Here is a 23,352-nt window from a genome sequence, read left to right as displayed (position 1 = left end):
CTGGGGCAAATAGGTGCCCAGATCATGTGTCAGTCACCGATGACTCAGAAGAGCAAGCAGCTGGCCTGAGCCCCCGCCCCCTGATGCAGCCTCTGGTGATAAAGCCACCCACCCCAGGAGAGGGGCAGGGTGGACGCCAGATGGGCAGATTCCTCCCTAGCCAAGGACTACACAGAAGACTTGACTTGGACCAAATCATATATGTTGTTGGAAACCACACAGCCCCTGTCAGGCTCCAGATCCTCTCAAACGTCAGAATTCAGGTATGCTTGAGCTTTTGTCAAGTGGAGACATAGCAGTCAGGTCTGTTAGGAGGTGTCCCTGAGGCTCTGTTTCTGGGAAGCCCTCCATCAACCCAGAAGAGCAGCTATGTGGAATCTAACAAGGCGCTGGCCTCAGGGAGAAGGAGCAGAAGATCAGAGACAGTGGGACAAGACCTTCCGACTGCCGTCTGCTCCAGGAGCAGACTGCCGTCTGCTCCAGGAGCTCCAACATTGCATAAAGCCCAGGGGTATTTTATTTCAGAGCCCCAAATGTAGCTCCTGGGTTGCTATTTTAATTTGGGGATTGGCCCTTGGATCTCCCAAAGGGTCCTCATCTTTTTTTCTCAGGGTGTGAGATTGAATATTGGCAGAAGTAAGGCTGTCTTTCTCTAGAGCCACCTGCTTAGTGGGCTAAAACCCAGGGATCTGCTTCTAATGCCCCTGCCAGCCCCCTGCACCTCCTTCCCCAGGTTTGCAATTCAACTCGTCACCAGCTGTTTTCAGAGCTGGAGAGAACTGGCCTTGTTGCCTTCCATGGCCAGGAGGTGCCAGCTTCTCCCCGGATGATGCCTCAGCCCAGCTCCCACTTCCTGCCCTCTCTCCTAAGGGGCTTCTCTCTGTGGATGGAGGTAAGCCCTACCGTACCCCTCTCCTCTGCCCCCACATGCTCCATACCACCCTGGACATTGTCACTCAACCCACTTGCCACCACAATGCCAGACCCCCTTGCCTTTTGAATTCCCTGCTTCTCTGATGTCACCCTCCCTTTCTCCTAGTCTGCAGGTGCCCACTGGCTGCCCCCGCATCTCCTTGGATATTAGTCTGTCGCCTCCCCTGAGCGGCTCTCCTGCTGAGGCCCCTGGTCTCTGCCACCCCTGTCTGGAGGCTTTTCTGCCTTGTCCCACAACCTTGCATGGTCTCCTTCCCTCTAGCCCAGTGGTTCTCAACCTTCCTAATGCTGTGATGTATTTTCATTATTACAAGGGGGTTACAACCCACAGGTTGAGAACCACTGCTCTAGCCTATTACATGTTAACCTTTTAAAGTGTTTGACCTGGGCGGCGCCTGTGGCTCAGTGAGTAGGGCGCCAGCCCCATATGCCGAGGGTGATGGGTTCAAACCCAGCCCCAGCCAAACTGCAACAACAACGACAAAAAAAAATAGCCAGGTGTTGTGGCGCGCCTGTAGTCCCAGCTGCTCGGGAGGCTGAGGCAAGGGAATCGTGTAAGCCCAAGAGTTAGAGGTTGCTGTGAGCCGTGTGACGCCACGGCACTCTACCCGAGGGCGGTACAGTGAGACTCTGTCTCTACAAAAAAATAAAATAAAATAAAATAAAGTGTTTGACCTGTAGTACCTGCTCAGAAGTCTTCAGTGAAGTCCAGATGGCCCTGGGATTCATGGCTCCCCTCGGGCACCTGTCCTCTCTTGATTTGGTTTGCTCTTCTCACCTGACTGGATTCTCAGATTAACTGGATCACTCCTAGGCCTGGGAAGGCCTTTCTTATCCTCTCCACCCAGCCTCAAAACCCTATCTCCATCCTCATTTCTCCAGGGCCTCTCTCCCCCACACATTCGGAGACCTCTGGCCACCACCATGACGCTATGGCTGCTGTGGCAACTGCTGTATCACCTGGAGAGTAGCTGCTTGCACGTCATCTTAGTAACAAACTACCCTCACAAAGGGCATCTAGCCTTGCTTGGCCCTGGGTCTCTCTACCATGTGCTTGGGCCACAGTGATATTCAGTAAATATTTGCTTATCATATTATTTCAAATGTTTCTTCTCGGCAGAATTAGTGATAATATACTCACCCACACCACGTCTCCCTTCCCCCCACCAAAGCCCCTGATAAAATCTGTCTAAGCTGTCGGGACAAGGGGATTGTAAACTGTATCTGCACCCGTGCCAATACAGAGAGGGAGGTGCTATCTCAGCCGTCAGAGGCAGACCCAGCGTCCGGTTCAGGGCCAGTCTTGAGCAGCGTGTCTGTGACTAGGTGAGATCTTCAGGAGCATGTCCCCGTGTAAACCACGACTGCCCTGGAATCACAGGTGTGATGGCCTTAGACAGAAAGCCCTGCAGGTCCCTGTGGGAAGGGACAGGGAGGTCCCCCTAGGGGCACTGATATTCAGAGCACAGGCCAGTGGGGCCAGAGCCAGGCTGGCAAGGCCAGGGAGGGGTCCAGGAGTACCGTGGGCAGAGGGACACACACGCAGGGAGCAGGGAGCCAGACACGGAGGGATGCATTGAAGAAGTGGGCATGGCTTCAGGGTGACGGGGCTGCTTCCCCAAGCCTCCCTGCCAGGGGAAGAAGCTTCTTACTGGTATGCGTGCTGGGGGCCAGGTTTAGAGTGAGTCTGAAAGAGTAAAAGTCTGGAAAAGCAACTCGGTCAGGAGCCTTGTTCTTCACAAGGTCCAGTGGGCAGACATTCTCTGGCCCATGGGGACTGACTCTGATGCTGTGAGCAGAGAAGGCAGAGTGCCATTCTGTGAGACAGCTTTGAAAGGAAGGAGAGGAAAAGGCTTGACTTACAGGGAAGAGGAAGACCCATCCAGCCCAGGCGTGGCTCACGGAGGAGGCATCTGTACAGCTGAGGACGTGCTCATGGAGCTGAGGCAGTCAGGCCCCCACAGTGTGGGTGAAAGGCCAGTGTGGACAGGGGAGCCTGACAATGAGAGAGGGGATGCCCCGGGGGGCAAGTGGACCCCAAAGGCAAAGCAAATCAAAGGATGACAAGCAGGAAGTGGGTGGCAAGCACAGGAGGCCTCTACTGTCCCGTGTCTGTTCACAGCAAACAGCTGTGCAATAGGGGGATTAAGGAAGTAGTGGGGCAAGTTTGGAGGGACATGAAGAATATTCCAAACTGAAGTGCCTGCTTCCTGAGCCACACAAGGGGCCAGAACAGGTGTAAGCAGATAGACTCTCCCCAAAGCTGGAGGAGAGATGAGGTGCTGCCCATGAACAGTGAAATGGTTTCCGGTAGGGACAGCTGAGGAAGTCTGGGCCGGGAGGGACAGGATTCTGTCCCTGACCTGAGGGGATACAGACAAGGTGGGGGGAGTCACAGGGCATGTCGCCAGATGCCACCATGCGGGTCATGGGGACTGCCCTGTAGAGCGGGAGGGGGCTCTTGCTGAAGGCAGGCGCCCTGTGAGCCGATGAGCCTGGTTCCCTGGGCTGTGACCGTGAGCACTACCCAGCACTGGGCGGCCGGCTCTCCACAGAGGGTCTTTAGTCTCTGAGGACTCTCAGGCAATTGTGAGTCATCACAGCTGTTATCCCCCTTTTAAACCAGGGGACACTAAGGCTATGGCCATCTTACAGTTTATAGTATTTAGCAGTCGAAAATCCATTTCAGGTCTCTGACAAAGCTCATGCCCTTAACCTTGCCTTCAGGCCAAAGCTGTGGCCCTGGGTATTTGTTTTTAGAGCTGCCATAATTAAATACCACCAACTGGGTGGCTTACAACAACAGACATTTATTCTCTCACAACGTGGAGGATGGAAGTCCCAGATCAAGAGTCGGCAGCGTTGGCTCCTGCGGACTCTGTGGGAGGATCCATTCCGTGCCTCTCTCCTTTCTAGCAGTGGTTGGAAATCCTTGGCTTGCTCTGACTTGCAGATGCGTCACTCCAATGTCTGTCTCCACTGTCAAGTGCTGTTCTTCCTGTGTGTCTCTGTACCCAAATTTCCTCTTCTTCTAAGGATGTCAGTCAAGCGATTGGAGCCCACCCTGTTTCAGTATGGCCTCATACTGAAGGATGAGGAGGAAATGGCTTTGTCCAACATTCAAATCTCTGTCCCATCAGTAGCCCCAAGAGAAAGAAAGCCTCAAGAAAGTTGATTACATCTGCCAATACCCTATTTCCAAATAATGTCACATTCACAGGTACCAGGGGTTAGGACTCCCTCATCTCTTTTTGGAGGATGGATTCAACCCATCGTACCCAGCAAAGAGGTTGGGGACAGAGAATGTCCTTAGCATCTCACTGTGAGTTCCAGAGGCACAGGGAGCAGGGTCAAGAGAGGTATGTTGGAACTGTGGGGTCACAGCAGAATGCTCAGGGTGGCTTCCCGTGGGGCTGGAGGCCAGCGGGGCTCCATGGGAGGGAAGTAGAGGCCTTGGCATGTGGAGAACAGACATAGCCATTTCCCTGCACAGAGTCAACCCCCAGAGGTGGTCTTACTGTCCCTATCTTTGGTACTTTGTTGTTGATCAGTGAGCAACCAATCCTGTGGTCTGTAGGAAGTTGAGTGGTGGAACCTGGATTTGTGCTCATAGCTTGGTGATCAGGGAGGGTGTTTCTTTCTCTTGAGGCTACTGATGGGACAGAGATTTGAATGTTGGGCAAAGAGCCATTTCCTCCTGCCATCCTTCCACCTGCCATTGGAAAGCAGAAGGAAGAAGGACCAGAGAAGTGGGGCGATGTTCTTATGCCGGAGCAATCTGCTGTGTTGCACACTGGGTCTTATCTCCCCCTGAACATCTTATCCTGGCTGCCAAGGTCCTGCTGTCTAGGGGCCCTGTGTGCAGGGAGCTGCTTATCACTTTTGGAGTCCTGGAGTCTTGGAAGACAGCCTGTGGTCGTGAGTGCTGGGGTGAGCAGGATAGGGCATGGGAGTGTTCCCACGTGGGAGAGCACTTCTGCAAGCTACAGGCTGTTGCCGGGGAGGCCCTGCCTCAGCGTAGTCCAGGTAGAGGCTGAGCGAGACCCTCTGTGGCATGTGTGTGCAAAACCATGGAGAGGCGAGGGAAAACTTGCCCTTTCCCCCCAGAAGTTTGCTGAAAGATCAACTCACAATTAAGGTAGATTATTTCCAAATGCCATGAGCATGGGGAGAATCACAACAGTGATCGCCCAATGTCTCAATAATAGTCAGATATCTTTATAGATGCCCAGATACCTTATAGATGCCCAGATACCTTATAGATGCCTTTTAGAAGGAAGGGGAAAATGAGGAGTGGGTGCAGCAGGTGGTTGGTGGGGTTGGGAAATGAACAGATTGGGGAAATGGGTTGACTTGTAAATTAGCCTGAGAGACAGGTATTGTGTTTTAAATGACTTTGAACCAGGTCTGCTTGGATTCTTGGTCTTCTTTCCTTAAGTATGTTGAGATAACAGGGAAGAGAAAGAAAGTCAATTATCTCCCTTTGGTCTTTTGGTCAGGTCAGTCCAGTTTTAAGTAGATAGAAAGCCCCTTTCACAAACTTTCTGATCTCTAATGGCCTTTAATTCCAAGTATTTTTCATAGCTGGTAGTCCTATTTGGGGGTGAAATTTCCTTAGCTCCTTCAGCTGGAAGGCTGGTAGCCTCAGGAGTGGTGAGAGGGGACCTGTGAACCAGGAGCTGGGGCATGCTGGCAGGTGTCTGCGCACTTCTGCTTTCATGGGGGGCACAGCCTGCTCACCTTGCTTTTAAGCATCTGCTGTTTTGGGTCCCCTTACAGACTCTTGGAGCTTTGTTCTCAGACCTGCACTATGGCTCTGGGCAGGCTGTGGGGACTGTGGTTTGTCAGGCCTTCTTGGAGCTGCTGCAGGTGGCAGGTGGGCCCAGGCTGCCCTTGGGCAGCAGTTACCCTGGCTGAGGGCTCCTTCCCTGTCTTCCCTGGGCACTGGCTTGTTCTTGATGAAACCTCTAGTGGGAGCTGGCCTCTCAAGAGAACGGGGCAACACCCTCCTTTCCTCACTGCTCAGAGGAGTCACTCTGTCTAGTCTCTTGTCTGCTACAAAAGTACCAGGGAAGACCAAGAGTCAAAACTGGGCCTAAGGCTTCAGTCTCCAAATGGAGATGGTTTTGTTGGGAGCTATGGTATGGAGCTGGTCCTGGGGTGTATTTCTGAAGAAAGTGAAAGAATCTGTTAAGTTATTTACTATGGTTTCAGAACTTTTGGGGGATAAAATAGATGGGCAATGCCTGTTTCTAAAACACATTGACACCCCAATTTGATAACTTTGATAACTCTTACTTATGGCTTATGAATGCCTAGGTAATCAGTGGGGTCATTCACTGGCACTTATTCTTCCCCCTTTCTTTGTTCATACATCATTATCTACAGAGAATATTGCTTCTTCCTGGTAAAAACATCCTGCTCTCTCTGTTTTGGGGGCTTAACATGACTGACTCCACATAAACCCTCTCCTTTCCTTCTCCCCCCTCCCGGATCAAAAGATCACAGAGGGCCTAGCTAGCCCTGCCCCAAAACTTCACACCAGAAGAGCCTAACCCACCGGAATCCTCCAACAAGCAGTGGAATCTACCCACCCTTTATAGCTCCATATTAAAAGAGGCCCCCGACTGCCCTCAGTGCAGACGCCATCTTTGGGCCTGCCCAGGTGGGTCTCTGTCCCTTTCATTAAAACTGGCCTAACTGCTCTCTATCCTCTGGTTTTATCTCTGGGTAGATGCAGACCATTCCCTGTGGTGATTTCCCTCTTCTGTCTTGTGGGTGCCAGGATTGCTCCAGGGCCCAAAATACTCACAGTGGTTGTAATTACCATCAGGGCTCAGTGCTTCAAGGAACAGTACAGAGTGTCTAACAGGAGGGACATTCTTTGCCCTTTGCCACCAAAAATCAGAGATCAGAAGGAATAGGAACGAAGCCCCGGGCAGAGAATGGCCCTTGTCCCCAAAATTTTACCCCCAGAAGTAGGCCATACATTTTCCAATCAGCTACAGATTCCAGGTGTTTTTACCAAACAATAATATATTTAGCTTGGTATGGAGAGGCTTGTGGTGGGAAGCTCAGCAAGACTGGAGTGTGTATGGAGCTGGAGGAGGGAGGGCCCTCTAGGCTGGAACATTTTGCTTGCATTTTAATCTGAAGTGGTAGGGATTCTTTGGAGGGGATTAAGTAGAGGGGTTTTTACAGGGTCTCGAAAGGCTCTCATTTCCATTTTTAAAAGACCATGCTCATACATATCACAGGATTCTGAAGGAGTTCAGGAGATTTTACCCCAAAGTATGACTCCTTGATGTAAAGATTTTTCAAGACCAAAATCAATGGAAGGGGGCTTTTCCTCTGCATAGACCCAACTGAACTGATCAGAAGATCAAAGGGGGCAATTGACTTCTCTTTTTTCCCTGTTATCTCAGTATATTGCCGAATGCAACCAGACCTGACCCAAATTAGTTTAAACATAATTAACACAGGTTAATTTATAAGCCAATCTGTTTCCCCCCATCCCTTCATCCTCCCTAGCAACTGTTTATAGCCCCTAAACAGAACTACGTACACTCCTCATTTCCCCAAACCTATCTAAAAGGCATGTGGAGGCTGGGTGTGGTGGCTCACACCTATAATCTTAGCACTCTGGGAGGCTGGGGCAGGTGGATTGCTTGAGCTCAGGAGTTCCAGACTAGCCTGAGCAAGAGTGAGACCCCTTTTTCTACTAAAAATAGAAAAAACTAGCCAGGCATCGTGGTAGGTTCCTATAGTCCCAGCTACTTGGGAAAACTGAGGCAAGAGGATTGTTTGAGACGTTAAGGTTACTGTGAGCTATGATGCTACGGCACTCTACCCAGGTTGACAGAGTAAGACTCTGTCTCAAAAAAAAAAAAAAAAAGGAAAAAAAGTAAATAAATAAAATAAAAGACATGTGAGAAAATATCTGAACTTCATTAGGATATTGGGTGATCACTCTGTGATTTCCCCCCATAGTACAAAACAGGTCCACTAATCTGTGCTGTTAGAAGTCAGGAGAGTCACTGCCCTGCAGGTAGAGGTGGGTGGTGGCATTAGCTGGTAAGGATCTATTTCTTGATCTGGGTACCCTTAGCTTGTGATTGTTTTCAAGCTTTACTCATGATTTATACATTTTCTATGTAAATGTTGTATGCCAGTAAAGATTTTTTGTTTTTTGGAGTTTTTTTTTTTGGCCGGGGCTGGGTTTGAACCCACCACCTCCAGTATATGGGGCCGGTGCCCTACTCCTTTGAGCCATAGGCACTGCCTGTGCTAGTAAAGATTTTTAGAAGATTACTCTGGCTGTTGGTTAAAGGATACATTAAAAGAAAGACAAATGGGTGAAGAAACCGGGTGGGAACTAGTGAATGGGCCAGGTAAGCGCTCATAGTGCCCCAGGCTGGAGGGTGGCAGAGGAGGCGGATACACAGGGCAGATGTGAGACTGGTCTGGAGGAGGGAGCTCCAGGATAAGAGCTGGTGGTGGAGGGGTAGTGGTAATAACACTGCAGGCGTGGATGTGAGGGACTGATCAAAAGTAGGGGTAGAGGTGTGTGGTATGCAATTTGATTCAAGGCCTAGGGTCGAGGAGGGAGACTTTGCCTGTCGCCAGGGATTCCCCTGCACAGGGTGAAGGACAGAGCCCAGATACCATCAATGTCAGCTGGGGAGACAGAAGAGGGATCCCGTGAGGAACAGTCAGAGGCAGAGCAAGGACATGAGGATAGCAAGTGACAGCACAAATGGCAAGACCCCAGGGACCTCACAGAGGCGATTGCTGGACAGCCCACTGGACATGGCACTTAGGAAACTGGCAGCCCTGGTGAAAACCATTTTGGCGGCCTTCTCTGCCCTTGATTCTCACAGGACTGGGCAGTGCGGTGGAGCAAACGATGGGGTGACTGACCATCAGCTGGCAGCCACTGTTTACCAACTGTGTGATGAGGGACACTTTTGTAAGCCGCCCTGAGCCTCAGATTTCTCATCTACAAACAAAAAGAATCACATGTACCGTACCTCGCAGGGCTGGTGTGCAGATTGACTTTGTCCAGCAAGTATCTACTGAACATTTGTCATGTGCCAAAAAACCAAACGCAGAAGGTACAGAGTGACGGAGACTGACAAGGGGGCAGACGAAGAAATAAACAAGATGATGTGAAGAAAACAAATCTCTTCCCTGCTTGTGCTTCCCTGGGCCACCATCTAGGCTTCTTGGGCCCTGCTGTCCTGCTCTTCTTATCCAGCTTCCCTGGGGTCAGTTCCTAAGGCCCTAGGCTCTTCTCATACCATGTCTCCAATCCTGACTTTCTTGCTTAGCAAAACTAGCTTCCCTTTCCTTGAAGTCAGGAAGGGAAGGGCTTAATCTTCAAACCCTTCCAGGATATGAAAAAAAATCCACATCCATCTTATTATTAGAACAAAGAATAGGAAGAATATAGAATAGCAAGGTTTCCATGTTAATATGGCCCAAGGTCCTTTTCCTGCATTCAAAACAGATCCCCTACGGTGCCTTATTTCAACCTAGCAAGTTACTCTCCTCCCAAAAGACAAGATAGCACTTGTTCTTCACTGAAGGAAAACTTTTCTGGCTTAACAAAAGAGATAACTTTAGGAATTTCTGAAGAAGAATTTGGATACATATTTACAGAAATATCAGTGATAATTTGGTTTCGAAGTGTTTGTTTTTCTGGGAAACATTGAGCACCAGCCTCCAGCTGATCTGGCAAGTTCACCTCCCTGCTTCTGTTTCATCCGCCTGCCCTTGGGCAATCGCTGGCCCTTTGCTCTTCTGGCCCTCTCCACCCTGTTGCTGAGCTTCCAACAGGGCACCCCAGGACGGATACAAAGCAGCACACAGCAGTTTGGCATTGCTGGTGTCATTAGGAGGCAGGAGGCTTATCCACCCCCTGTTTGTGCCCTGTCTTCCTTCAAACAAGAGCACTGCCGTGGAAATCTACACTTTCTTTTTTGGATTGTTCTGAGATTTATACTTTCAAGGGTCTCCGGGATACTGTCATACCAAAGGCCTTTAATTAGCTCATAATACCACAGAATGCAAAATAGCAACAAACACCAGGAAATCACGCAAATTGGGACTTCAGTGTTCATTTTAATTGTACCTTATATGGCAGCCTCCAAATGAGAATTCTGTCTAAGCTGTGTGTACTAAGCTAAAAAGTGGTTGGAAAGTCCTGGTCCGGTCCCATTTAGCTAGGACTTAACTCGGAGAGATGCCTCGACCAGGGTCCCCCAGGCAGTGTGAAAGGTGGGCAGAAAGTCCACCGTGAGCTTCAAAGGCTTTTTCTAGTTCAGAACAATACCAATAACACTGAAGATACCTTTTATCATTGCTACTATGAATACCACCAACTTTGGCGCTAGGCTGACTATTTTGAATCTCTGAGCTTTATCTCAAGCAGGCATTCTTCCTGCCTGGGAACATATTTGATTTCCTGAATCACTTCTTGAAAGAGACTTTCTCTGTTGGGGCTCAGCCATACCCTATGGGAGGTGTAGGAGGGATGGGCGGGGTGGGCTGGAGGAGGCCTTCCCTTCCATCCTTCCATTGCAGGAGGCATCTGCTTCTTGGCTTTGCTTCCTCTGACCTCTGAGGGGACAAGGAGAGGGAGCCCACTATTCCGTCCAGCTCTGAGGAGCCAACCCGGGTCCCCTCTTCCCTCTTTAAATGCCTACATCTCTGACATGGGGGAGCAGCCAGGATTCACCCTGCGGAGTTCTTTGTCCCCATTGTATTTGGGACTCCTGAACCCTGAGCCTTCCCTCCCAAGTTGTACCCATTGGTGACCTGCCAGGCAGGACCAAGAATGAACTGTGAGAATGGAGACTCTGAACTCTGAGAAAGAGAAGTGGAAGTGGAGATGGGCTGACACCGCATGGCTTCTGTGGGGACATAAAACCACTAGGGAAGGTGCGAGTCAAATACAGGAGGTATCAGGACACATAAATGTCATGGGGAGAGGAAGGATCTGGTTACACTGTTAGGTTTGACAATTTAGTCCACTGACAAGACTACACTTCTCAGAGTCTTTTTTTTTTCCATTGAAAAAATGAGGACGGCATGATTTGTCTGCTGGGCTCAGCATCAGGAAGAGGACGGGGTTTCTAACTCAAGGCGCAGACTGAGCAAACTTTTGCCTTCCCTCCTCTCTCACACCTCCCTTATAGTGAAAGTAAGGAATAAAAAATGACAAAAACCGGTAACAGGGAAACAAAGAACAGAGACTATGCGTGGATGAAGGATGTCAGCAGGATGGACAGCGGTGGAGAAGTTTTGGTGGAGAAGGAAGGCAGCCCTTGACCGCCTGCCTGGGGCCTGCAGTAGCAGGGAGCCCTCCTCCCCCCCTCCCCCCCCCCCCCCCCCCCGCCTGGCCTGGCCCTGGAGGGACCACAGATCTAGAATTACAGTCTGCAGAAGGAGGAACCTAAACCCCGAGGGGCTAATGCAGAATAGCCCCGGGCCCCAGGGAAAGCGCAAGCAGCCTTTTCAGCATGAATTAAGCAAACTAGTGTGAGCATGGTGAGTGTTTATACCCAGGAAGGAAGCCCCGCTTCACTGGCTCCCGGAGCACTTGCCATGAAGTGAAGTGACCCAGTAAGAATAAAAACACTGGCCAGGCGAAGTGGGTCCACTCAGGGAGGCTGAGGCAGGTGACTTTGAGACCAGCCTGAGCAAGAGCCAGACCCCCGTCTCTACTAAAAATAGAAAAACTAGTTGGGTGTTGTGGTGGGTGCCTGTAGTCCCAGCTACTGGAGGCTGAGGTGAGAGGGTCGGTTGAGCCCAAGTGTTCGAGGTTGCTGTGAGCTATGATAATGGCACTGCACTGTACCCAGGGTAACAAAGATACCTGTCTCAAAAATAAAAATAAATAAATAAAATGATAATAATACTGATAGAACTATTGAATGGAGGAGTAGGGAGAAAGGGAGATGTAAGTTTAAGTACCCTAAATTCTCCTCCATAATAGCATGTACCCTGAAGTGAGAAGTCAAGAAATTGTAGAACCAGCATACGTTTTGAGAAGTGTGGCTATGATCAACAGAAAAACTAAAACATAAAGACCAGTCGGACAGGTGGAGAGTTGGGGCTGGGCTTTACCATTCTAACCCTTCCAGACTACTCAATTTTTTTTTAAACATAAGGATGCATTACATTGATTCAAAATAAAGGAAAAAAAAAATTAAAAAGTGAAAAGAAGTGTAAATGGATTTTCATTCCGTGGGTAGAGTTCCGGTTGACTGCCACCCCAGCTTCTGAACGCCTGCCCGGCCTTGCTCACTTCCATTTGGGTTGTCAGTGCAGTTGTTGTGGGATCCTGGTTCTTCCCAAGAGGTGTGCTGGCCTCAGAGGTGTTTCCACCTGCCTGGCGTGCAGTCAGCTCAGCCTAGAGACAGGAGGAACAGAACGTCCTCTGAGGCCAGATGTGACCATTTGAGGACAGAAGGCGCAAGCTGCCCTCCCTCATTCGGAGAACGGCAGAGGGGCCGTCAGCAACCCCCCGGGCTCTCCCTGCGCTGCTCTTTCCTCCAGTCCCTTTTCCTCCCTGCCACTGTCCCTCCCTGCCTCCTTCCTTCCTTTGGGAAGAATTATTCTGTTTTGATTGCCTTGTCAGAGCCCTGTTTGGGAAAGCAGATGGTGCCGTTCAGGGACAGAAGCAGTCGCTCCACCCTGGGACGGGGGTGGGGGGTCGCCAGCTGAGTGTCTCAGGCCAGCAGCCCCACTTCCTGCTCACACATGGTTTCTTTCCCACTGTTGGGCACCTTCAGTTTGCTGAATTGCCTCAGAGAAGTTACATTCTAGTGGACATAAAGGATCAGGTGAATTTTCTAGAGTTTTGCCTTCCCCAGGATTTGTGTGGACAAAGTCTGAGTGCCTCCTGCCCACACCACCTGCAAGAATGCTGCCCCCTCCATGCTGTTTCTCTGCCAGCTTCCTCCTGTAAGATGCCTCATGTTAACTTTCACACACACACACACACACACAGTTTTGTAAACCTCGATGTTTACATTAGTGCGCACACACAAACCTAGCTATTTATATGGGTTTTGAACCTTTCAAAGCAGGCTCCTTGAACAAACACATGTATCCCAATGACATTGCCGATGCACATAATTAAAAAAACAAACAAAAACAAAGAAAGGTTTGTGGAATTCCCTTCAAAGCTTCAGACCATTGTTTTGAATACCTTTATGGTTGCAAATCTTCTTTCAAGTGGATTTTCTTTAACCAAGTTTATTGAGGTATGGTCTACACATAATAAAATGCAGACTTCCGATGTTTGATAAGTTTTGACAAATGTATATGCCTGTGTAAATACCACCACGATAAAAAAGGAGACCGTATCTACCATACTAGAAAGTCCCTTCCTACATAACTGCACATATTTCAGTTTGGGTTTAGAAATATCCAAAAGTGGTTTAGACTCAAGTCATGTCCTAAGGGGCTGCTGAACTGACAAATGCTGTTTTGTGCCTTGTAAATTGTATGGCTCTCAGACTAATGGAAAGCAACGTGCAAGGGAAAATTTATAAATAATTGAGGACAGATCATTGGAACAAATCTGCAGTATTTGTAGTATTGTATATTCAATAATGGCCACTGTGGGGGCGGTGCCTGTGGCTCAGTGTGTAGGGTGCTGGCCCCACATACCAAGGGTGGCTGGTTGGAACCTGGCCCCAGCCAAACTGCAACAAAAAATAGCTGGCTGTTGTGGTAGATGCCTGTAGTCCCAGCTACTTGGGAGGCTGAGGCAAGAGAATCACCTAAGCCCAAGAGCAGGAGGTTGCTGTGAGCTGTGACGCCATGGCACTCTACCGAGGATGACAAAGTGAGACTTTATCTCAAAAAAAAAAAAAGAATGGCCACTCTGATGAATCTTTATTCTGGAACATGGATGTGTCAGTTAGAATACTTGAATGAAGCCAGGTGTTGTAGCTCATTAAATCCCAGCACTTTAGGAAGCCAAGGCAGGAGGATCATTTGAGCCCAGAACCTTGAGACTAGCCTGAGCAACATAGCAAGACCCCATTTCTTTTCTTTTCTTTTTTTTTTTTTTTGTAGAGACAGTCTCACTTTTTTGCCCTCGGTAGAGTGCCGTGGCGTCACATGGCTCACAGCAACCTCCAGCTCTTGGGCTTACGCGATTCTCTTGCCTCAGCCTCCCGAGCAGCTGGGACTACAGGCGCCCGCCAGAACTCCTGGCTATTTTTTTGTTGCAGTTTGGCTGGGGCTGGGTTTGAACCCTCCACCCTCGGCATATGGGGCCGGCGCCCTACTCACTGAGCCACAGGCGCCGCCCCAAGACCCCATTTCTTAAAAAAAAAAAAAAAAAATTAGCTAGGCGTGGTGGTATGTGCTTATAGTCCCAGCTACTTGGGAGGTTATGGCAGGAGGATCACTTGAGCCCAGACCGGTGAGGGCCACGTGAGCCAACAACTGGATGAGGATGTGAGTGAGGCTGGCTCTGTGAGGAGTGGGGACACGGAAGGAACCAGCAGGCAGGGGCCGGGGTCTCCCACCTAGTAGTGAGAAGGAGCAAATACGGGACTTCCTACTTAAAGGCAGATCTTTCAGGAGAAGGTCTGAAACAGATTTTTTTCTCCACTTTCCCATTCTTCCTCTCAGGAGACAGCTGGGGAGGTAGCGATTAGTCGCTCCTATTAATTCGTTACTAACTTGGCTAGAGAAATACTAGTCTTTCCTGAGCTTAATGCTCAAAAACTGAAGCGTTCCAAAACTGTCCTCCCTGTCCTGGGCCCCTGCCTCCACCCACAGCTTTGCCCTCTTCCCGGCCCTTGGGCTGCGAACGTGGCCCCTCTGTTCTTCCACTCTGCATCAGTGACAGCCCTGTCAACTCAGGAGCCCCTGGTCCTGTTCCTTCTCACGCGTGCTTTGTCCCAGCCTGGACTCCATCCAATACTGACTCCTTGGCTGGATGCTACTCTTGCCCCCTGCTGTGTGTCCAGCTCTGTGAGAAGCCAGCACAGGGTGCTGGGATTTTTGGAATTCACTTTGAACTAGGCACACAACTGAGCCTTGTTCTGGGCAAGGGTAATCCTGAAGGACAGAGGGAGTTATCCAGACCAAGAGGAGGAAGATGGTGGGTGAAGGCAAGGATGCGGTGTGTGTGCCCTGGGGAACTCTTCAGGTATGATCTTGATGGCATTTGAATGACAAAGTATGTGGCAAGGTCTATTGCAGCTATCTAATGCTGCAAACCCAAGCAACCCAAAACTCAGTGCTTCAAACAACGAGCTCATTGAGTTTGCTGTTAGATGTGCCATCTGTCTATGGCTTGTTGGGGGAAGCTCACTTCTGCTCTGCTCGGCACCACAGCCTGGGACTGGATCCTCTGGAGACTTGCTCAGCGACATATCGACTGACTTGGGGTGGCCGGCTGAGCACCAACATTTGGCCTCCCCAGGAGAGAGAAGACTGGGCTTCCTTACAATGCAATGTCTGGTTTCTCAGGGTCTCAAGAAAGCCAGGCAGATTGTGTATCCGCATGTGGGAGCTAGCCTCAGAAGTCACATCATGTTACTTCTGCTTCATTCTCCTCGTTAGAAGCAAGCAACTAAGACCGGCCCATATTTGGAGAAAGAGAACACAGACCCACCTCTAGATGGGGTCTTGCTGTCACATTGTAAGAGGTTTATGTGTATGGTGTATGGGATCATTGCAAAATAGGATTGGCCCCAGCAGGGTATGGAGCAGACCTTGGTGTCATGCCTTGTAGGAAGCATGGAGCCAGCGAGAGGTGTTGATTTGGGTGTGACCTGCTCACATTTGTGCCTAAGGAGGCTCTCCCTGGGGTGATGTGGTAGAAGATTTGAAGAGGGCAGATGGGAGGCCTGGGAGAGACTGTTGCAGTAATCCAGGGGAGACATGGGACAGGCCTGAGCCAGGGCACACACCTGGGGAGGAAGGTAGGATCAAATGTGGGAGATGCCAAGAAGGGACCACAGGGCCCAGTGATGGGGGAATGCCAGCGGGTAAGGAAGAGGGGGCATCCGGGAGGATTCTTGGTTTCTGGATTCAGAAACCGAGTAGACGTGATACAGAATGAAGGAGAAATAGGAGAGGCTTGTGTGGGAAGACAGGGAGTCCTAGTGGGAAATGAGGGGTCTGAAAGTGTCTGGGTGGACACTCCCAGCAGATGTAGGATGGACCTGAGTGTAAAGATCTTAGGAAAGTTCTGGATGAAGAACTGAGATTTGAGGGCCACCCTCCTTCAGGCCAGTGGGATTGCCTGGGAACATGTGCAAGACAGATGTGTGTCCAGAGAAGGGACCCTAGAGACCTTGGGGAATGGTCGGAAGACAGATGTGTGTCCAGAGAAGGGACCCTAGAGACCTTGGGGAACGGTCGGCCGGGGAGCACCTGGCAATGCACCCAAGGACAGATGGCTCCTTTCCTGAGTCGGACCTGGACCAGTGATTGAATCCTCTGGGCTCAAGGGTGCTCTGATGCCACTCGTCCAAGGAAAAAGACTGGATGTTGACCAACCCCATCCCATCACCATCCGGCGCTGCCTTCCCAGCCTGCACTGTGGCTCTTGTCTTCCCTTCCACCTTGTGGGGGCAGCTCCTGCAGATTAAGGGATTTGTATGATTGCTTTGCTTCTCCTAATCCTTCACACAGGATCCTCTTCACAGTTGGTCAGATCCAGCATATGTCCCAGTGACTGTAACCCACCAGATCCTGCCAGTGGGACTTTCCCAAGCAACACTCTGTGGGCCTCACTCCCACTGACTTTGATTCAGTATGTCTGGCCTTTGGCCTCACCTCTTTGTTTCAAAGAGGCTGAATTAAGAACCACTCATGTAGCCCATGTACCTCACAGCTGAGGAAACCCAGACCCCCAAGGAACTGGCTAAGTTGCCCCACTGAGTGAGCCACCCAGGCCTGGCACCTGGATGTCCAGTGACTGGCACCTAAGCCCCAAAAGCCTACTATGTGGTGGGCACTGGGGTTCCCCCTCTCTGGACTTCAGTTTCCCCATTTGTAAAAAGAGAGTGGGACAAGATCATTTTCAAAAATACTTTTATCATAAAATATTAACAGGAATTCCAATGCATGAAATGAAGCCTGGTGGAAGCTCCCTGGGCAGGCAGGGTAGAGCGCTGCCTCTGCCTCCAGACAGCCAGGCCAGCTTCCTTTTGCCACCAGTGAGGAGTGAGGTGGCCATGTGGGCTCAGGGGCAGTCAGCAGGTTGGAGAGGTGTCTGGTTCCATGGGTGTAATGACCTCCTCAGATCTGGGGGCTGTAAGCATGGACAATTTGGCTGGCAGGGAGTTCAGGGCCTCGCAAAGATTCTGTCCTGGCAGGTAGGAGACCCTGCAGCCTGGAATGAGGGCCCCTGTGGAGCAGGCAGGCTCAGCTTCGGAAGGAAATAGAGATGAAGGTGGAGCCCCAGCTGCTATCCTGAGATGCCAGCCCTTCAATTCAGGAAGAACTTTGGCAGACTAACGACGCCCCACCCTTCCCTAGAGGAAAAGTGTCATCCCCAAGGGCACCTTCTGGGGGCTGACTGGGGGTGTGGGTCTCCTGACCAGGAGTCTGTTTGGCCCTGGTCCAACAACTAAGGACCTGGGAAGGCCCAGAACTGAGCCTGTAGCACCATCAACCCTCTCCTGCCCTCCCTGATGTGTGTGTCCCCATCAATCTAGGAAGTCACTTTTACTCAGTACCCACAGGACAAGGCACGCAGGGCAGGGTGAGAAACAGACAAACGGCCTGGGCCCCTTCCTCAGCCATGATCATCCCTCCAGCACAGTCACGGACACCGCTGATAAGAGGTGACAAGTGTGATAAGGACAGGAATAGGGACATCTGTTCAAACCAGGTTTGGGGGCCACATTGTGGTGTCTTGCCTAAGGTCTTAGAAGTGGGCTTTGGGAGATGTCATCAGGCATGGAGAACAAGTGGAAAGAAGGAAGATGTGACCTGGGACTTGTGCACATTAGGAAACAATCCAAAGTGCTTGGCTGACAGTGGGGCTGCTTCCTCAGATGGTATTCCAGCCCCGTTGGGTCATCCATGGCTGTAAGGGCCACTCATGGTGACAGGGATAACAGTGTAGTAATGGAGAGAGCACAGTACAGCAGTGATGACACTTGACCTGCAGGACTATGACATAAGTGCTTCTGGGACGGGCTGCCGGCCACCTTGCCAAGGAGGGCCGGGGCTGGAAGGCTTAGGGCCTGGGGCTTGCTGTCCAGAGCCTCACGACCGTCCATATCCCCAGGTGTTCGTGCTCTGCCAAGGCCTCCTGCAGCTCTGCCAGCTCCTGTACAGCTCCTACTTCAAGAGCAGCCTCACCACCATCGAGAAGCGCTTTGGGCTCTCCAGTTCTTCCTCGGGTCTCATTTCCAGCTTGAATGAGGTAAGCAGGAGGTGTGCCACCCTGGCCACGGGACCCAGGAGATGCAGAGGCATGAGGCTGGGATGTGTGCTGGGGGCAGGGGCCAGGGAGACGGCAGAGACCAGTGGGCACAGTGAGACCAGCTGTAGTTCTGAGGCCCGGCAGGTGCCAGGTGCTGAGCTGAGCGCCTCCCATGCCTGACCCCAGGGCTCCTCACAGCCCATCTGTAGTCTGGGAAGCTGCCTGCAGCCATGCGCTGTCTTAAGAGTGTCACAAGGAGCCAGAGCTGCTTAGTGGCCTTGACTCCCAGACCCGTGACCTCCTAGCATTTCCCTATCCCTTGGTGATCACACAGTAGAGTTCAAAGAAGACAGAGTGGGAAGCCTGCGGTGGGAAGTCAGAGGTCAGGGCCTGCCAGGAGCCACTGGAAGCTGGGAGAGAGGGCAGATGGCAGAGCCCCATCATGCTCCATGGAGCTGTCAAAGAAGACCGGTATCTCCTACCCCAGCCTTCACCCTCTAGTCTCCCTTCCCCAGTCTGCTGCTGCCAGAACCTGGGAGCCTGGCTTTGCCCTTCACTCTTCCCACACCCTCAATGGGCCTCACAACGGCGTCCCTGGGCCCCTCCCCCACTCCCAGGCCAGCTCCTTGGCAGTCCTGGTGGGAGGCTCTTTTTGTATCCACATTTTCTGGAAGAGGGCACCTGTATTAGAAAGCCTGAGTACTTTGTCCCAAGTCACTTGTCATGTGCTCAGCACAGCTAGGATCTGAGCCGGGGCCTGTCCTATGGGCATCCGCTAAGGCTCCTCTGTGAATCCACAGCTGACCTTGCAGCGGCACCTCCAGGCCCGTGTTCACCCAGTCTTGTGTCCTCCGCACTCATCACTGAAATCTCTGCTGGTGCCCCTCTCTGCACATACTCCCCACCATGGGCTAACACGTGTGATGTGTGTGCACATTCACACACAGTCCTGCAGCCTGTCCAGGTTGTCCCTGCTGTGCTGAAGGGCCTCAGATCTCTGCCTCTGAACTCCAGGCCCACTTGTGCCTTCAGTGTGTTCTGAGCATGTGTGTGTGTCCGTGTGTCTCAGTGACTGCATACCTGTCTCTGTGTGGGTCTGTGTGTACACGTGTCTCTGTCTGGTTGTGTGTCTATCCTGAGCTTCCTGATGATACCTGGTGACAGGGGCTACCTCACCATGTGGGCCATGGGACCTGGTGTCCCTGCCCTATAATCACACAGAATGCACCCTCCTAAATGTTAGCCCGTGACTTTGTTAATGTCCCCTGGTACATGTTGTCCTCCCTCACGACAGACATCAGGGAGAGCAAACCTGTGATATTTGTGTCCCCACAGTCCTGTTCCATGACCCTGGCAGGCATCACTAATCAGCTATGATCCCTTTCCTGCTGAGTCACACACAGCTTCTGAATCCTTCTCAACACAATGTTGTAGACTCCTCTACTGATGAAAACCAGAGCTGGCATTCAGGGTGAATCCTCTCAGCCATGGTACCCAAGTCTATGATCTCCCTTGGTTAAATTTTCATTCATAATGTCCTTATGTTTAGAACAAAAATGTGAGCCCAGGAATGATTTTATTCTCCAAAGAGTAGGGAGTAGCTAGCTGGGACATGTTGCAAGGTCATGTTTCCCCAGAGCTATGTTCAAATATAAAGACAACTTACCCGCTGAATCTTCTCTTTTCCCAGTCCAAGATGAACTTTGTAAGAATCTGACTTTAGATCATGTCTATGGGCATGATTTGAAGCAAACACCAGATAGTTCACTCTGACCTAACAACCTGTGTGTGTTAGCGGACCTCTGGGGAGGTGACCCTCACCATCTCACAGAGTGCTCCCAAGGCCAGCAGGTGAGGTGAGTGAGAGACACAGGCTGGGCATGAAAGGCCAGTGGCAGGGGAGGGAACTTGATTATCAAGAGAAGGCAAGTGTCTTGGCCCTGTGAGGCAGCAGCTGAAGGCCAGGGCTGAGCTCACAAAGTCAGGGTGGGGGGCTCAAGGCTTCCTGTCCTCAGTGCCTCCCCACTGGGCTTCTTCGATCTGGGACATTTAAGGTCAGGGACATGTTACAAATGGGCTTTGTAAAGTGCCTTCAGAGGGTCTCACAATAAATCCACAGCTGTTTTAGGGGCCACTTAGGGGCTGAGACCTGGGGCCCTCTTCTCCTCAGCCAGAATAGCTGCATTTTAGGTGGGTTGTTTTATAATAGGGAAAAATAGACTTTTCAAAGGGACTCTAGCTGAAGAAAAGTTTGAGAACAAGATCTTAAGTCAGAATCAGCCATAATACCTGTGGAGGTCCAGCTTCCATAGAGAAATCAGCCCAGGCCCCAGGACAGCACAGAACGGTGGGTTCCGGACACCCCTGTCTTCCCCCTCCCCAGCTCCCCTTGGGGCCTTCCACCGTCCCTAACCCCAGCCTTTTAAATCCAGGCTCAGTTAGCATAGTTGATAGCATCTGACATTTACAATCAAAACAAGAAGGACATAAATGGAATCTGAGAAGTGTGAGAGTGAAGCTCTCTTTTCAGACACAGGTTTCAGAATGTCCTAGAACCATATCTGGCAGAGGCTGTCAGAGAGCAACTCAGGCTGTCCTCACTCCCCTCCTCTCCCCCTTTCATGTGCAGCATGAGCCATCTCCCTTCTGGCCCTGCTGGAGGGGTCTCCTGCATTCCCACCAGCCCTTTACTGTTTTCTTCAATTTGTTCATCAGATACTTAATGAGCATCAAGTATGTGTCAGGCACTGTTCTGGGTGCTGGGGAGACAGGAATGAACAGACAGGCATCTCTGCTCACATATCATTCTAAGGATAAATATAATATTTATTTATAGAAATAAAACTTAGGGTAGGTAAGATGATGATGCAGGCTATAGAGAAAGATAAAGTCCTAGGGGGGAAAGGGTATGGGTAGGGATGGGGGAGGCTATGTTAACCAATTGGATGTAAGCATTCCAAATTGTATATAAAATCAGCACATTGTACCCCATAAATGCAGTAATGTACACAGTTACGATTTAATAAAAAAAAAAAGGCTTTAATGAAAAGATTCCATCTGATCAGACACCTGAAATTGGTTAGATAAGAAGAGGGCCCTGGGGATAGAAAGTACAAAGGAGAAGCTGCTGCAAAGGCCAGAGAATGGACAGCCCTGCTAGAACGGGGGAGAGGAGCAGAGGGACAGGCAGGGCTGGTGAGGCAGGCCCCTGAGTGCCTTTACCACTGAAGGGTTTGAATGAGAGACCCCTCGCAGCCCGGCAGAGGGAGGCAGGGACCCATTTAGGAGGCTTCAGGAGACAGCAGGAGTAGCTGGCCTGTGGGGGGCTGCTGCAGGTCCGGCCAGTGGGACTTGCTGACTGATTGGATCTGAGGTAAGGAAAGTCAAGGAGGATGATCAGGAGTTCTGCTTCAGTCACTGGGAAGGTGGAAGTGCCATTTACTGAAATGAGGACAGGGAGGATGGCCTGGGTTTTGTGGAGGAGGAAAAAGAGTGAGAGTTTGGATGTGCTGAACCTTGGGAATCAGAAGCACACACAAAGCGTCTAAGGCCATGGGACTGGACCAGCTCACCCTGGCCAGAGCCGAGAGTGCAGGGACACTGGGCTCTGGGCCTGGCGCAGATGAGAAGGAACTAGCCAAGGAGGCTGAGGAGGAGCAGGCAGGGGAAGGAAAGTGGGAGAAGGTGGTGTCCTGGGAACTCATTGGAAGAAGTATTTCAGGAAGAGAGAAGTGGTCAGCCGGATCAGTGGTGCTGAGAGGTAAGGAAAGGACTGAGCCTCGGCTGTAGGTTTGGCAATGGGGAAATCACTGGTGCCTTTAGAAAGAGCTAGGTGCTGAGGCTCTAGCCACTGTTTCCTGAGCCAGGAGCACCTGTTCCAGCCAAAAGGAGCAGAAGACTACTTCTCCTTCTAGACTAGGGTGTGGACAGGGCAGGGTGATGGCTATAGATTTGCAGGACTCCTCCAGTCCAGGTAAACTGTATTCTGGGGAGAGGACCATGTCCTTGGATGGAGATATGGTCAGGAGGCCTGCCAGCAACCACTTTACCATTGAACACCCCCCTCCAAGCTGGAGCCTTCAGTTCCCTGCCCTGGCTCTGGGTGGAGCTCAGAAAGGACTCCTGCCAGGGACCACCAGAAATGTGGAGTTATCAACATTTCCAGCTGGGAAGGGATGTAGGGCTACTGGTCCTCATCCCTCACTCCACACAGTGGAAATAGGCCCAGGAAGAGGAGGGGGGCAGGCCAGAAATCTTTTCAAGAGGCAGCAGACCACTCTAGTTATGCCTTGGTGCTGTGGAGTCAAGCAAACCTGGTTCAAGCCACCTCCTAATCTCATTGATCGTGGGCATGTTGCTTAATATTCTGAGCCCCAGTTTTGGGGCTGAACAATTAGGTGAACAATGATTGTTGCACGATTAAATGAGATAAGTGTGTTGCTTGGTTGTTATTCTATCTACAAAGCTAGAATCTTTAGGTCCTTTAACTAACACCTAATTACACTGGGGGTGGTGGCTCACACCTATAATTACAGCAGGCTGGGAGGCTGTGGCAGGTGGATCCCTTGAGCTTAGGAGTTTGACAGTAGCCTGAGCAAGAATGATACCCTGTCTCTACTAAAATAGAAAAACTAGCTAGGCATTGGGATGGGCGCCTATAGTCCCAGATACTAGGGAGGGTGAGGCAAGAGGATCGCTTGAGACCTGGAGTTCGAGGTTGCTCTTTTGATGACACCATGGCACTCTACCCAGGGCCAGAGTGAGACTGTCTTAAAAACCAAACCAAAACAAACAAACAAAAAAAACTAGTACCTAATTAAACATGGGAGTTAATTAGGGAACATGTTTTATTTCCAGGAGCCAGCCAGGGTTGGAGGTGTCCTTGGATTTTGCCCCAGAAGGTTAGGTTCTGAGAGGGAAGAGTTTTAGGTAATGAATTTTTCAATTGTTTCCAAATACTTGCCTTGGCCTGAGAAAGGTTTTGGACAACAGAGGGAAAGCTG

At 50.7% G+C, this 23,352-nt stretch overlaps 1 protein-coding gene across 1 annotated transcript in view; it reads left to right on the top strand.

Annotated features, from left to right (window-relative positions):
• SLCO2A1 (solute carrier organic anion transporter family member 2A1) overlaps positions 1-23,352 on the top strand; it is a 78,799-nt gene that overhangs the window by 15,637 nt on the left and 39,810 nt on the right. Inside the window, exon 2 of the mRNA XM_053600688.1 lies at positions 18,212-18,349. Coding sequence (XP_053456663.1) covers positions 18,212-18,349 — 138 coding nt within the window. The remainder of the gene's footprint in view (positions 1-18,211; positions 18,350-23,352) is intronic.

This window comes from Nycticebus coucang, chromosome 8 (genome assembly GCF_027406575.1).
Source record: "Nycticebus coucang isolate mNycCou1 chromosome 8, mNycCou1.pri, whole genome shotgun sequence".
Taxonomy (NCBI): domain Eukaryota; kingdom Metazoa; phylum Chordata; class Mammalia; order Primates; family Lorisidae; genus Nycticebus; species Nycticebus coucang.
This window is presented reverse-complemented; position numbering and strand designations above follow the sequence as displayed.